The sequence below is a fragment of the Bactrocera oleae genome, chromosome 6 (assembly GCF_042242935.1).
Source record: "Bactrocera oleae isolate idBacOlea1 chromosome 6, idBacOlea1, whole genome shotgun sequence".
Lineage (NCBI taxonomy): Eukaryota > Metazoa > Arthropoda > Insecta > Diptera > Tephritidae > Bactrocera > Bactrocera oleae.
In genome coordinates, this window is record NC_091540.1 from 33,719,375 (window position 1) to 33,735,971 (window position 16,597).

Consider the following 16,597-nt stretch of genomic DNA (forward strand, 5'->3'; position numbering starts at 1 on the left):
TTTGTATTACTTGTATGTACCTTAAACTAATACTACATTTAACATCCAGAAAATTGTGTGCCCTAAGTTTAAAGAATGTTCTTTCCACAACTTACCTCCATAGTTCCATTAAATTCCTCCATATAACATATGATATGTACATATGTGTTTTGAAATAAAATAAATTTGTGTTTAAATTTTGTTTTTTCTTTTATTTTCATCATTTATTTGTATTCACTTTTATATACTGAAGGCTAAATTTGTTATGAATATCGTCAGCCTAATAATCGTGTTTAATCATGTCACATAATCGAAAACCATAATCCGCATATTGATTTACCATTGCAATAGCTACAAATTGCAATTCATTGACTACTTTAATAAAGTCTATATTTTATTGATTAATTTATTAAACATTACGCTTTAATAAATTGTATTTATTTCCATTTGCTGTGATACTAACATTTCATAAATGCATAAATTCATAGCTTACTCTGTGATTTCAAGAGATTTTTTTGGTTTTAAAATAAAAATAAAAATAATTTAAATTATTTAAATATATATTTGTAAAATTTTAAAAATATTTTCTCTGTTTCAATTAAGTGAGAAAAAACTAATTAAATTTATATACATTTTATAACAATTATAATAATATACAAATTGATATTTTGTTTACTAATGTTAAATTCACTTTTCTGCATTAAATTTTGAACCTTCATTTTATTAATTACACATATCATTAATGGTTTTTAGTATCTGTACTTTTAATTTTTTACTCCCCCGTTACGAATTTCTTAGCCTATTTACTGTTATGCAGTAGATGCATACAATTGCAATGGTGATTCTTATTAATTTTAATTTTTGTTTAGGTTATTTGTGTATGTACAAAACTATGAGTGCTGTGATAGTTGTTATTTATTAATTTGCCTATTATATTTAGTAGCTACATTTCATATATGTATGTAAATATGTATGTGTGTATATTAATATTTGTTCGCAAGTTGATCTTGAGTAGAAAAATTCCTTTCGCTTCATAATAAACGTATTTTTATTGTTAATGCGAGCATAAATTTACATACAGATTAGGATTTTAGGACCTTGCGACTAAGTTGTCTAATTTTATTCGCTTCAAATCAAGCACATTACGAAATTGAGCGCAGAGTTTAAGAGCGCTCACTCAATTCCACACTAAAATTTCGTGGTGGTGATCCTTAATGCCTATGGAGAAGCAAGTTTGCGTACAAATTTGGTAAATTTTTGTTTTTATATTTTCTTGTATCTTATACTATATAGTATATATTTAATTGTGTCCTTGTTGCTGTTTGAATTAGTCGGTTAGAGTAGCGGGAGAATGAAGGACACTGTAGAAGTGGTGTGAATAAAGGTTTATGTAGGGGGTAGTATTTATATTTTGAGTTGTTGAATTTGGCCATGTGTATCTAATTTTATGTTAAGTATTTTTACAAAAACATGTCCGTGTATCAATGGATGATGTTGTACCCAAACATCTACATATATACTTGCATGCTGGTTTGTGTTTAAATTTTATTCTTTTGAAATTTACTTAAACTAGTTTGATTTACAATAAAAACAACAACATTATAAATTTTTTTGGTATATATGTATATATATATATATATAATTATCATTAGTTTAGTCTTACATTAGGTTTAGTTGCTTTAAAAAGTATGAAATTCGTTTACTATTTGTTTATTTATTAATAAGTACACTATGTAGTTTCATATAATCTTTTTGTCAATTTATTTATTTTCAACTATTTTTTAGATTAGTTCTAGAAAAGAAGCTCACACTTGACAATTTCCGACATATTTTACAAAAATAAAGCCAACAAAAAAATTATTACTTTTTTACCTGTTAAGTAATTAGTTTCATTTAGTAACTCATTGCTACGAAAATAGAAATTAAAATACACTATTTGAGCAAAAAAAAAGTAGGGACTAAATGGAGCACGTGCGAAGGAGCATATATGTATGTAAGTATACCACGCTTGCGCTTTGCACACTTCCCCTTTGTTGTAAAGGCTTTGTGTACAATTTTTGCCTCTCAAATTTCTCAGTTTTTCACCTCATTCAAAGCACCGTTTTTCTTATCCTTTTTCACTAGCGCATAAATTGAGGCGGCCTTGTAGTTGATCGGTCCATAGTGTTGACTCTCTAAATCAGCATAGATTAGCTCATCATCGAACTCCGCAGCACTCAAGGGCTAAAGTGTAGGATTTTGTGAGGAAAATTATTTATTTTTATCATTGTAGAATTTATTTTTCGACATGTCATTTGATTTTCTGTGGTGTTTAGTTTGTTAGCAGAAAATTTAATTGGCATTCACAGTTTCTGCAAGCTTGTTAGTTTTAACAGTTATTATAGGCAAACAGCTCCGAAGTAGTATTGCCTCAAGTATACTAAGAAAATCCAGAAATTATATATGTGAAGGCAGGCCCATAAAACAATTCTTCTATCAATTGTTATTTGTCCAAAAAATTATATTTTCATTAGAAATCTTGACGGAAAGTCGAGTTCTATCTTTGAAGCATTAAATTGACCATTTTATATACGATTAACAAATGGAAATATTGCAAATTTATATTCAGAGTGATCACAATTAATAACGGGTCTAAGCTTGAACTTTAGAGGAAAAACCTTGGAGAGAAAGTTTGGCCTAAAATTTGTTGAACATTTCTGCTTTGTCGCGGAAAAGCATTTTGATCAGTTCTCATTAAGAAAAAATGTAATGCTTATATATTATATAAAGCTCTCACTCAATAACAAACATCAAGTGAAACTGAAAACTGCATTAAAAACAAACGAAGCGCTGTGTTTCTGTTAGTATTGGCAAATTTTACTTATATTCGAAATGTTTGTAGTTAAGTTGAAAGCTTTCGCAAGTCATTTATTTTTCTGTCGTGCAGTGCACTTTTAAGAACATAGAATGATATTTTGTTAATCCAATTTAACTAAATACAAAATAATTGTAAATATTATATCATGTTTATCATACGATTAGTTAAAATGCAACAAATGTAGATATGAGCAATGGGATGAGTGGTGAAAGTATTCAACGAAAGGTTATGAATATGATTGGTGAAATATGAGACCGAAAAGATATGCACAAGAAAAACATCAAGAATTTGATTTTTTTTTTTTTTAAATAAGAATATAAATCTCGAAATATAACTGAATTACAACAAATAATATTATAAATCTCAAAAAGCATATTAAACAAAAAATTTTATAGAGTATGTATAACTGTACATACGAGTAAATAAAAATACAAAACAGCGAGCTCACGACAGAAAAATAAACGAGGATTTAAATGAAATTAGAGTTACCAAAACTTTTTAATGCAATAAAAAAGAAATTCTACTGATTTTTTTTACTGTTAACATGATTTGCAAGCTAATAAATGTTTCATTTCGATTTACCTTTCCAAAATTATCTCAACATTTGAATGCACCTTAGTTTACAGTCAAACACGTATATTTGTAGTAAAAAGACAATTATGTACATTGTTATGAAATATATTGTTGTACAAGATCAATGTTTAATTTTTTGTATTTTTGTATTGTTTGTTGTAAAAATAGTTTTCGTCTTTGGGTTAGAAAATGTACGTGTTACTGCCTTTATAGGGATCTTCAAAATCGGACATTTGCTACAATGAGACACGAAGATAAAAAAATATTCAGTATTTTCTAATCTTTTATTTTTTTATTCTCTGGTTTTTTTAAACAAAATATAAAGTTTCATAACATTAATGTGATTTTGTGGTTGCGAAAGTGTGTATGCATGAAATTGTTTGTAAAAGTGTTCGCAAATGTAATCTTCCGTTGATTGGTCACATTTATATGTATATGGCAAATCAAGTGAGCAACAGAAATCTTATGCTGAAATATCTGCGTGAAAAATATGAATTTTTGCCATTGTTGAGTGGTAAGGGAAATCGAATTTAAAAATTAAAATTTTAATAGTTGTTTCCTTAAACATACTTAAGTATCTTTCTTCTCACGAATCTTCATTTAATAATTTTTGAACAAATTCTCTAATTTAAAGCTTAAAGCTTGTGAACTAACTCATTAATATTATAATTGTACTGTATTGGTATATTACCGTTTTTAATACAATAAAAAAAAAATTAAAGGACTGTAAGCGATTTTACAAATATAGATGGTTTTGTAAAGGGTTTAATTTTTAATTTTCTTCATCAAAACCTCTCATGTTTTTTACCATAGAAATGGGCTTTTAAGGCTACTCTTTGATATTGTCAATTATGAAGTTATTATACTTATACCGTCCCGACAAAAATATTTCGAACAATTTATAATAGTATATAAAACAATTTCTCTAAACATTAAGGTAAAGCTTTTGCACATAGAGAGCTTTTGTATGCAAAATAGTGACTTTTTGAATAACACAGTACAACATGCATTTTTCCGCAGTGATTAGATAAAAATTTTCGGAAAGAGGAGATTGTCCTGATCATTTGATCCGAAGAAAGTAATAGACTGATTCGTCTCAGTTTTTCGTTACACGCAGTTGAAGTTTCAAGGTCTACAAAGTGATTTAAGTATCAATGAAACATTGTAAACCTTGTTTTTTGTGTAGCGTTTTTGCTTAAACTTCGTATCTGGGGGTTTTCGGAGTCATGGAATTCGAAGTGAGGGTTGAAATCATGGGCATGGTCATGCGCCAATTTTTTGAGACCCCCACTTCATCAGCTGCAAACATTTTAAATTATTTACTTGTTTGTATCACCTAAAACGAATGGAGTTAGATATAGGTTTATATATATATATATATATATAAATGTTCAGGATGAAGATACGAGTTGAAATCCGGGTGACTGCCTGTCCGTCCGTCCAAATGAAACTTGGTACACATATTTCTTGGTACCTTTTGACGGTTGATATTGCAGATGGGTGTAATCGGACCACTGCCACGCCCACAAAACGCCATTAATGAAAAACAGATAAATTTCCATAATTAAGCTCCACAATAGGATACAAGACTGTTATTTGGTATACAGGTTCACATTAGAGAGGGGCATCTGAAACTTAATATTTTTTTAAAAAGTGAACCTAGTCCCCCTCCCTAATAGGTTTAATGTGCATAACTCCTAAATTGGTAAAGCTATAATAACAAACTTCACTGAGAACACATTTTTTTTACCTCTATCGACAGTGTGAAAATGAATGAAATTGGGTGTCAACCCCGCCCACTCCTCACATAACGGTACTGTTAAAAGCTGTGAGATGAATTTATAGGAACCGCGTTCAAAATTAGACAGTGGGCGTGGCACAGCCCTTTTTTAGGTGAAAACGCATATCTTGGGATCTGCCTAACTGATTCTAACCAAATTCGGTGCATAACATTCCTCTTATAGTTTTATGTTATAGTGCGAAAATGGCCAAAATTGGATTACAACAACGCCTATTTCCATTATAACACCATTTTAAATTCCATCTGATTCTTTTACTTTTCACTATGCAAATCAAGCAACGATAACTTTAGCGGTTTAGAACTTGAATAATGCGTTTAAAGTATGCCACCTTGTGACCAAAAATTGTCTAAATCGAACTAAAACTGTTCAAGCCTCTAGGTACTGAATATGTGGACCCCAGTGCCTATAGTTGACTTTTTACCGAATATATCAGTTAAGATATATAATTGAACTTCATATGATAAAATAAATAAATGAAACTCTCGATGATGGTATATTTTTGTGTCAAAAATGGGTTGCATCGGATCAGTACTTCCTTTAATATAAAATTTTGCCAACACCTAAAGTAATTTCCCGGGCTGGGAACTTTGCAAGTTGCGAGAGTATAAAATGCTCGGTTGTACCAATACTTAGAACTTCCTTACTTGGTTGTTTTTTAAATTTTTTTCTGTACTCTTGTAACATTAATAAATAACTGATAAAAAAATTCGACTGTAAAAATATTAATTACCTAAAATTCATGTCTCTACACTAGAACACCCCCTTAAGACAAGGTCTATACCAATATTTATAACATAACCTAACTAGCGAAAGTACAAGTATATACCAATGCTAACGAAAGTAATTACCCCTAATCAAAATCGACGTTATAAAATTATGTTTCAAGAACAGTGAAATAGATATTTGAAACTTCGTCTGACCTTATTTAGGTTTTCTAGGGTTTAATTTTGTATAACTGTGGAATTGCTTCAGTAGCAGAGTTTGATTTGGTAGATATTTTTATTTCAAATAATTAGTAGAACAGTAAATACGAATATGTTTGTGTCTGTAAATAATGGACATTAAAAAATTACTTTATATATATACTATGGTTTTATTTGTAAAAGAAGAATTGTAAAACAATTTAAATCATTAAATTAAAATACTAGAAAATTTGAATTATAAAATTTATTTGGGAATTTACTAGATTGGATTTTGCATTTAAAATACTTAAATTTTTGGTTTAAATAATTGTTACGTTTTTTATGTAGCATAATTTATGTACTCAAAAATTTAACAAAATAACTTATAGAAATACAAGAATTCATAAAAAGGATTCATAAAAAGTTACATTTTTGGTATTTTTGATAAAAATTAAATTAGTTTAAAGAATTAAAATAAAAAATATAGTAAAAAATTAAATATGTAAATAACGGTAGTTGAACCTATTTGAATATTTTTCGATAATTGTAAATAAATTATTATTGTTATTTTTGAACTGAAACGTTTTCTTTCAGATTGACTTACGATAAGTGAATTCATAAAGTATTAATTTTAGTGAAAAATTATTATTTAATTTCATAAAGTATACTGAGTTCAAGGCATTTGCTTATAAAAATTGATAATTGGCTAGACGATAAGGAAATAAATAGTTAACTATGTAAAATTAATGTACCAACAATTGATCTTAAAGTATTTTAATGTTTTAATTTATGTAAATAAATAAATATTTTAATATTTAATTTGTTAAGTAAATAAGGGTATTTTATTGACTAAGTTGTGGCTTCTTCTATTAAAATTATATGAAACTGTAGCTTGCGTATACAAAAGTACACATTTAAGTATGCATGTGCACTTTTGATTCTACAAAAAATCCAATTTTAATGAACTTTTTTGCCTAGGTTGTGTACAAATAATGTGGCAACATTAATATTTTACACAATAATTATACATACCATAAATATTTTAAATACACGTACATGTACGTATACTAGATTAATTTGGTTTTATGTTAAGACTAAACCTTAATTGTATTTGATTTTATTTTTATTTATCTGTATTTGGATAGAAAAGTACCAACAAACTTAACATGTCGACAGTCATTTACCTACAGCTGGGTATGTATATATATGCAGTTACAACTAAGTAATTACACATAACTAGAACTTAATGCACGTACTTACTCGATTTAATTTATTTGCATGGGCGCTTGTTGCCAGAGCAGAACAATATGCACTTTAAACTAAATTGGAATTTTTGGTATTTATTTACAGTTATTAATGTTGGCTGGTTGGCGGCGCTTTGTAATCCAACTTTAGAATATCAGAAAGGGCACGTTGCTTGTGGCAACTAAATATGCACTTCGCGGTAGCTTTGCCGCAGCATGTATTTCACGTGACCACCATTGCGCCCCGCAGAGAGTACCACACGTGGCGACTCCGACGTATGAATGATTGTGCGCTGCTCCTCAGCACTTTCAATTTCTCTGCTTTCAACACCCTCGCCTACTAGTTCCTCAATGCCTTCATCTTCATTGTCGTCCTCGCAGAAAGAATAACCTAGATCTTCCTCTTCGTCGCACTGAGCGTCAAGCGTAGCATTTGCGGCGACTTCGTCCACTTTAGTGTTACTATCACTTCGCGCTGCGGTGTAGTCCTGTGAAGAGGTTTGGCTAGCGGTTGGGTAATTTTCAACGTCCAGTTGGTTCTTCCACTGTTCCGGCAGAGCAAGTTGCTTGTGCAGATTCTGACGTGTGCCCGGTTTGGTGACATAAATTAACTCGGGATGGTGTTTGGTAAGTGCTTCGAGCGCCTCCAGCGAAGCGGCAGGATTAAGGCTTACATGTGGTAATTGTACACTTCTAGTGATTTGTTTGATATCGTCTAAAAGTTCTTCGCTCAATTCCGGCTGTTCTTTTTCCTCCTCTGAGCGTCTTTTCTCTAACGGTATTTCTGTTATCATGGGGTGGACGACTGGCGCTTCAGCAGCGTCAACTGGGGATGATATTGGCTTGAAGGTGCACTGCTCGTGCCAGGAGAGCGGCCGGAAAACGAGTGGTCCACCTTCGGTTGCATAGCGTCTAGTTGGACGTGCTGCGGCGGCAGTTTCGGCAATAATGGTAGTTGGAGATTGGCCGGGAGTCGTAAGCTCGGCATTATCTGCTTGTTGTGCGGGTAGCTTGTAGTGTTGTAGTGGTTGTTTGTGTTGCATTTGAATACGTAATTGCTGAAATTGGCAGTGACGTAGTGTGCCAGCCACCGTTTGCGAAGGCTGAAAGTGGAAAGTATGATATTTGCGTAGCGGCAATTTAACTGGTCGACGTGGTAGATAATCGCCGTGTGCGGCGTATGTGGCTGTTGTTGTTTCTGCACTTTGAACATCGTCGATATATGGCAGCATTGCTTCCGCGCTGACATCAGCCCCACCAGCAACATTCTCGACACACGTGCGGTCTTCTGTAGTGGCAGTCTTCTTAGTAACATCAACAATATTTCTCTCATCAGCATTACCACCTAAAGGTACTAATCTGCTTCGTGGCTGCTGGAACATTGCAACATCCTTGTTGTTGTGCTCATCAACATCCTCATCGTCGTTGTTGCCGTGTTCTTTGTTGTTGTTGCGCAATTTTCGCGGGATTAGCAATGATTGTTGATGTTTGCAGCTATTGTTGTTGCCATGTTGTTGTTGTAATTTAACTTTCTGTTGCTGATGATGTGCTGCTGCTGCTGTTGTTGCTGCCTCGAGCGCATTGTTCGCACATTTGGCCCGATAATTGTGGGCATGTGCTTGGCAGTCGGCTGCGCCGTTGTTGCTGTTGTTGTTGGCGGCGCTTCTGCTGTAGCTGATATAACGGATATGTGCGTAGGGGTCGCTGATAGTCTTTCGTCGTAGTTTCTTATCTCTGCCGGGGGAACTGTACCCGTCGGCGGAGGAGGTGGCGTTGGTAGCGCAGCCGGTCGCTGTGACATCGCGTTCGCTTGCTAGAAATGGATTAGTCACGCCAATAACATAATGCTGTTAGTTAGTATTTTAGGATTATTGGGGTTTCAAGCAAACACATAATTGTCAGTTTAATTGTAGCATGCAACACATTAAAAAACGCGCATATATATTTGTGTACGAATATAAGGTCGTAAAAAGCATATGAATCGGCAGGTGTTGCAAGAACCAGTATTAAAGATGATGTTGAAGATTTGCGCAAATAAACAACGAAATATGGAATGGAAAAACAAATAACAAATTAAGTAAATAAAAAAATTTTATACAATCATAACAAACTGTAATAAAAGTGTTTTAAATAAACTTTATTTATTTTATATATTTTACACCCATAATGCAATAATTACAATATTTTACTGTTTACTATTGTTTCTCTTGAATTTTGAATTAAGGCGAGATTTACTTGACCTTGCATATTTGTTGAAACAGTTAAATGCAAATCCAAAGCTAATACTAATCAAGTAAGGGGGGGCTCGTACAGTTTTGTGAGCATCTTAAACGAACTATTCGTGCAAAGTTTTTCACAATATATTCATTTGTTGTTAATTTGTATACTGGAAAGTGAAAGAATCAGATGTAATTTAAAATTGTTTTACATGGAAATTAGGCGTGGTTTTAGTCCGATTTTGCCAATTTTCGCACCGTAACGTACGAATATTGTAAGAATGATATGAGATATATTCATTAAACTTAATAGTGGGTGGGACCCACTTTTTCAAGATTTTCAAACCACAGGTGCTTTTCTTTAGTTAGATTCGTTGTGCCAAATCTGCATGTCTCTGACGCATTCAGTATTTAAAAAAAACTGTTATATGGGGAGTTATAATATAATTTCATCCATTCCCACACTTTCAGTGGGGGTGTCAAAAAGATTTGTCTTGAGCGAAGTTGCTTATTTTAGTTTTAGTGGTTAAAAAGATATGTACATTAAACCTATTAGAAGGCTGGATTATGGCACTTTATAGATTTTCGATTAATGGCGTTTTCTGGGAACGATTCTATCTATCTGCAATGCCACCCCTACTGGGGTGCCAAGTAACATGTGTACGACGTTTCATAACAATATCCAAATTTTTATTCAAGTTATCACTGCACGGACGGACAGTTACTCGAAATTCAACTCGTGTCGTCATCTTGATCATTTCTATACAATATATATATATATATATATCTTTGTTGAACTCAAATATTTTGGGTAATGCAAACAACAGTTAAACTCAGTAGCAAAAGGAAGCCGTTGTCCATGTCCGAAGATCAAAGCTCGTCGCAGATCGACTGTATCTGTGACAACAAGGACAACATACTTAAAGCAAGAAACCATCGATCTAACATTCTCTTTTCTTTATATATATGAAGAGCTGTCTATAAACAGATGAAGAACTATACAGGACCAATGAGATAATACCTAGCAAAAAACGTTTGTTATAACTATGTATTCATAGTTTAATTATTAGAAAAATATGTAATTTTTGTAAAATGTACGTAAATATCAAAATAATTAAATAATAATAATAATAATATTTTTTAGATACAGATTCACAGATCTATTTCAAACAAAAGCTAAAGCATTAGTACAACAAAGATACAAACCTCGTTTCCTGTAACAGATACCGCTGGCGCTAACATGATTTGTTGTTTTTTACAACGACGCGTTCCACTGGCACTCACCGTGCTTGCTACACTAAGCGAGGAGGCAGAGTGGCGGTGGTGACCCAGCTGGTATTGTTCGTACTCCTCCGGCGTTGTAATTTCGGCGGGTTTTTGATGCAGACCAGAATGGGGAGCCGTTAGGCCTGCACCCGTTTTCATTAGCGGGGCCACGCCAATTAGAGTACCGGTACCGCTACTTTGCAACGAGTTGCATGAGGACATGGACGTCGGATCTGTTGAGCCATGACCGCCATGGCCGTCATTTTGTGAAGACGAAGCCGACTCATACGAGGAATTGACTAAGTTAGAACTGGGCGAACATGAGCGTTCGAACGTGCTTACATGCTGACCATCCACATTCATATAAACGGGCAGCGAGGTACCGCTAGCTGTAGCGTTCGCAATGTTGCACTTACTGCCGCCAAGTTGACGAACGGACTTCTTACAATTAGCGCCATTGACGAAACTGCCAGTGCTGGGTCCGCTACTAACAGTGGACGGGTGTTTCGCTAATTTGTTACCTTTTGGTGTTTTTGGTGGCGGTGTGCCATTCAGAGCACTTGCGGTGAGCGTGCTACCCGGCGGTGGTGGCCCCGACGTAACGCACTCATATGAACTGTTCGAAATGCCCGAATCGCTCCGATAGATGCTCAGACGTTCCGGTTCGATCAAATTGAAATCATCCTTCTGCTGGTGTTGGCGATGGTGATGTTTTTTCTTGTGGCCCGTTTGTCCAGCCGTTGCATGACTGCTGCTTACGCCGCTGCCGCTAGCCGTAGGCTGCGGATGTAGCAATATGGTGGCCGTGCCAGTCATACCACCAGCGGCAGGCGATGAATGCGCCTCTACGGCGCACTCGTGTACCTGCACTGCGGCCGTGTTGTCACCAGCCAAGTTCTCATAGGCGGGCGGGTCGTAGAAGCGCATTAAAGCCGAAGATTTCACTTGGTGGGTGTTGTGTTGGACGCCCGGGCCGGCGGAATCAATATCGCCAATGCTACCACCAGCAAAAGAATGATGTCGCTTACATTTGCCACTGTTGCTGCTGCCACCGTGCCAAATCATGGACGCGTTCAACAAACCACTCGCCGGCGACTTGTGGACCACATGCGGTGCCTTGTTCTTACCGCCAACACCGGTAAATTTCAGCGAGTAGAATTTCTTATCCTCTATTTTGGCATCTAGCATGGGTTTCCGCTTGCCACTGCGCTGCATCGAACTACTGCCAGTTATGTTCAGTATGTGCGGCTGATACACATTATCCGTCGTGTAACCGCTGGTGTCATATTTTTTAAAATTGTTGATAGCCAAGAAGGGGTTGGTGCTGACTGCAGCTGGGGTGGGTGCTGAACCAGCGCGCGGACTTTGACCACCTATGCCGCCCATATCGGTGGCGCTAGCAGCAGCGGTGTTGCGTTCAACCACCGTGTAGCTGGGGTATTCATGTTCGAAGCCATTAAAAAATTGAGCACTGGAAGTGTTATTCGAGGCGCCATTTTTATGTTTTTGCTGTTGCTGCTGGTGATAATATTCTGTGTAGCTTTTCGGAAAGCAATTATTCAGATTGTATGTAATTTGATGGGGTGCACCGCCGCCGCCGACATTGCCGTTCATATAACCGCTGCCACCAGGATCTGTATTGCCTGCCCCAATCATACCGCCGCTGACGCTGCCGCTGGTGCCGTCGGCAGTTGATATCGGCATATGCTGCTGCTGATGTTGTTGATGAAGAGACAGCATACTTTTGTTGTGGGAATTCATTGTGTGCGATTGCTGGTGTTGGGGATTCGTTGTTATCACTCGTCCACCGGCACCGACATATTGCATGGTATTGTATTGATGTTGTTGTTGATGATGCTGTTGGTGTTGATGATATTGAAATTGCTGGTCGTACTGGTCCTGCTCGTACTGTTGCTGCAGCTGGTGCTGTTGCGGGCCAATATTTCCATTGAGTCTCTTGGGTCGTGGAGCAACGCGCACCACATTGGTGTTGTTATTAAAATTTGTAAGAGTCGTAGAGAACTGCGAGTGTGTGCGGTCGGAAATATACAGGAAGGCGTATGCAGGGTGTTGGTGGTTAGTGGGGATTTAGTCGGTTGATTGCATGTTTTTAGTTGTTGTTTGTTTCCGTTTTGCATTACATTTATGGAAGCGGAGGCGTGTTACATACGGGAGAGCGAAATGAAATCAGACGAATGCTTTGGATTAGTTTTTGTTATGCATTGAATTTCGAGTATTATTAGCCAGTTATGTTAGCATATAAATTGAGAACTAGTTACAGCGCTAAAATTTAGGATTGTGAAGAACTGTAATATTTTGCTAAGAAATTTAAATAAATTCTCTTAATAAAAAAAAGAATGTTAGAAATTTATGGTGATTGGTGTATAAAAATTAACAACAATTAAACATTAAAACCTAGATACATTAATTTAGTGGTTTTCTATATAAAATAATATAATTGTAATGGAAGATGAAAGTTTAATGGAAGTGAATTTACAGTTTGAAGTGGAGTTCTATTACTGCATAAGATGAATTGATTGTCGTTAATCCTTGAAAGGTACTGTAAATAATTTTAGAATATTTGGGGATTCTTAAAATCCCTATATAATTTATGATACCAATGCTGTTGGCCTTAAGGAGCTTATGAAATGAACTGCGTATTAACTGAACATTGCATCAGCTATTTTTAAGATAGGTTTTGGGAAAAGTGGCCACAGGGCTGTGGTTTGAAATTGTCTTTATTAACGGTAACAGCAACGGTTTTATTGAGTAATGAATTCTGTGGCGTCCCTTAGGTTGAGACAATATGTATACAATAATATCATCATCATAAACAACTCATCAGACGATATACTTTAAAACATGGACCAATACCAACGCCTTAAAAGTAAGTATCTAGAGAAGGTGTTGCTCGCGAATAAAGCGATCATGTCACGTAGTAAGATGTTTGTTCATATGTAATACTAAAGCAACAGAATCAGCGTTACGTCTAATCTACCTGTGATTCCTCACTGCTAAGTCAAATAGACTCGATAATCGGTAGAAATTTTCTGCATAGTATTCATCGGTAGTGTAAGGCAATTGAGTTTTTTGATTTATATGTTATACAAGTATATATACTATGAAATATTTGGAAATCAAAACGCTTAAAAAGCGATATAATACTTCATAATTGCACAGACTAATTTCGGAACTATAATATGATTCTTAAATAGACTCAAAGAGAGAACGTTTTTACTATTAGTATTTTGAACTAATAACAGTTAATGTTTATGCCTAGTGACATAGAGGAGTCAATAAAGGAGTAACTACAGATCCTACCCCTAAAGACATAAATTATGAATTCAGAATAAATCATAAACTGGTTTTTTACATAAAAATCTCATGAAGAAAAAATCAAGAAGAGGTATTATCGATTCCCCAATTCTCTTCTCGTTTTTTTGGCCTTGCTCTCTTGTAAAAAAAAATTTACATTTAAAAGCAACAACAACTTTAGTGAACTGAGTTCGATTCAAAGCACTATGCGAATATCTTGTTAAAGTAGTGTGATCGCTTCTTTAAGAGCTATCCAGATTTCTGTTACAGATTTTACGTTTTTACACCCTGAACAGGGTATATAAGTTTTTGCACGAAGTTTGTAGCACTCGAAAGGAAATGCCTATAAAATATATATTTCACATATATAAATGATCAGCATGACGTGCCAATTTAGCCGTCCATTTGTCATGAATTATTATCTAAGGCAGTGGTGTAATCAATGAAAAGTGGTTCAGACCCTCTCATTATAGTATATAAGTAACTGCCATACAAACTGACCAATCAAAGTGCATGTAAGGAATTTTTGTGTATGTGAAGGGTATTATAGCTTCGGTGCAGCCGAAGTTAACGTTTTTTCTTGTTACTATTGTAAATGGCTCAAATATGAAATAAGTGTCAAAATGACAATAGAAATCTTGTTATTAAACAAAAACTGTTAACTTAAGCCAATACTCTCAAATGATTGGCGAATCGATGACAGCTAGTATTTTTGGGTACTCTAAGGCAGTATTAAGCTTCAAGTCATTGACGTTGCAACCACTGGTTTCTAATATCTATTCATGATTGAATGAGTCATTAAATAGCACAGCTTTTAAGTTTTATATGTAATATCTAATAAATTATAAACTCTCGAAGTTAGACACAATTAATCTTACTTAACCTCTTGGGTTATAGTACTCACAAGGATATTTATTGCTAAATCACAAATTAAAAGTAAAGGCTAAAACATGGATGGAGCATAATATCCATTAAATTAATTTTAATATTTACAATATGTGTTAAGTTTTAAAAAAATATATATAAAGTTGTATATACCCCAAAAATCAGCTTTAAATAAGTTTAAAAATACTTAAACAGTTAGAGAATAAACAAATAACTAATAAATAGTGGAAGAACTTTAAGTAGTTCTAGTGCCCAAATATAAAATAATAAATTAATTATAGTCTTAATACTACTGAAGGAAAAAGTACAGATAGAAATATATACAAAATGTGAGCTTGAATATTAAATACATCATAGCACAAAAAAATATAAAGCACTCACAAATAATTCGCAAAAATGGCAAAAATCACATTTTTTCAGAAATGAAACCAAATTCTTGATTTTCTCTAATTAAAACTAGAAAGTATGAAATTATGAGAAATATGGTGCAAACATGAGTTTAATAAATAATATAGCAAAAAATTATATATTAATATACCAAATGTAAACAGATGCATTACAACAAATACATTTCACAACAGAACAGCTTATTCAGAATAAACAAATACTAATTTTTACTCAGTTTTATAGTCAAACACGTATTTATACGAGAATTTCGTGTGTTTTTCTGGCAAATGTGCTACAATTTAGCATATGAAAAATAAGCAACAGTTTACATCGATACAACTAATGAGTTTTTAAATTCATATCTGAAAAAAAGAAAAGGTTTCTACGACCTATAAATCGGCTAACGTGACAGGTTTGCCACATATGTTTGTATGTATGTGATGTTCGTGATTTACGTTAGTGTAACGCGTGTGCGGTTTGTGCTTAAGAGCGATTTGATGTTGTGATGATGTGATAATATATAATTCTCTATCATGTGATGTGATGTAATGTCATGTGATGAACATTATTTACGTCATTATAATTAATTTTATATATTGAAATGTTTAATATACAAGTACCTTGTTAGGAGCCGTTTGCAGACCATGAAATGGTAGATTCTCATACTCGCCAGGTTCCGTCAATGGATCCCCCAGTGAAGATGACTTGTCTTGTACTATTATTTATGGTATTTTTTTTATTTATTACAAGATTTTTTGCAAACGTTCGTCGTATTAATACGCATTTATAGTGTTGCATTTGTTTATTCGAATTCGTAGTATAATTTTGGTCGCAGCAGATTTGTCATTTTCATAAAATAAAAGATGAACGCAGACGGTTAAAAAATTGGAAATGAAATTAAAAAAAAAATTTTTTTTAATTAAATTAAAAATTTAATTTGACTGGATTTATAGGGTAATAGGGCTTGAAGATATTAAAAAAAAAATTTAATTGGTTTAAAAAAATCTTAAAGTTAACTTAAATTAGAATTACATAAACTTAAAAAAATATATGTATAACTATGTGTAATCACAATTTCAAAGTGTTATAAAAAATATATAAAATATAAAAATATATATTACTTCACTAAAGTGTGAACCATTTAGGGAAATATGATACAAGATTTAAAACA

General features: G+C 33.9%; 1 protein-coding gene across 17 annotated transcripts in view; it reads right to left on the minus strand.

Annotated features, from left to right (window-relative positions):
• Positions 1 to 395: 395 nt before the first annotated feature.
• Positions 396 to 16,597, minus strand: part of LOC106618396 (nephrin) — a 229,368-nt gene continuing 213,166 nt past the window's right edge. For 12 of the 17 annotated variants that reach the window (XM_036370820.2, XM_070112162.1, XM_036370819.2 and 9 more), the window contains 3 exons: positions 16,047 to 16,141; positions 10,780 to 12,861; positions 6,919 to 9,204 (listed from right to left, as the gene is read on the minus strand). In XM_036370820.2, coding sequence (XP_036226713.2) covers positions 7,540 to 9,204; positions 10,780 to 12,861; positions 16,047 to 16,141 — 3,842 coding nt within the window. In that variant the 3' untranslated portion in view covers positions 6,919 to 7,539. Of the gene's footprint in view, positions 2,203 to 3,418; positions 3,646 to 6,918; positions 9,205 to 10,779; positions 12,862 to 16,046; positions 16,142 to 16,597 lie in introns of those variants that run through there. The other 5 variants (XM_036370829.2, XM_036370831.2, XR_004978112.2 and 2 more) reach the window with 4 other exon arrangements.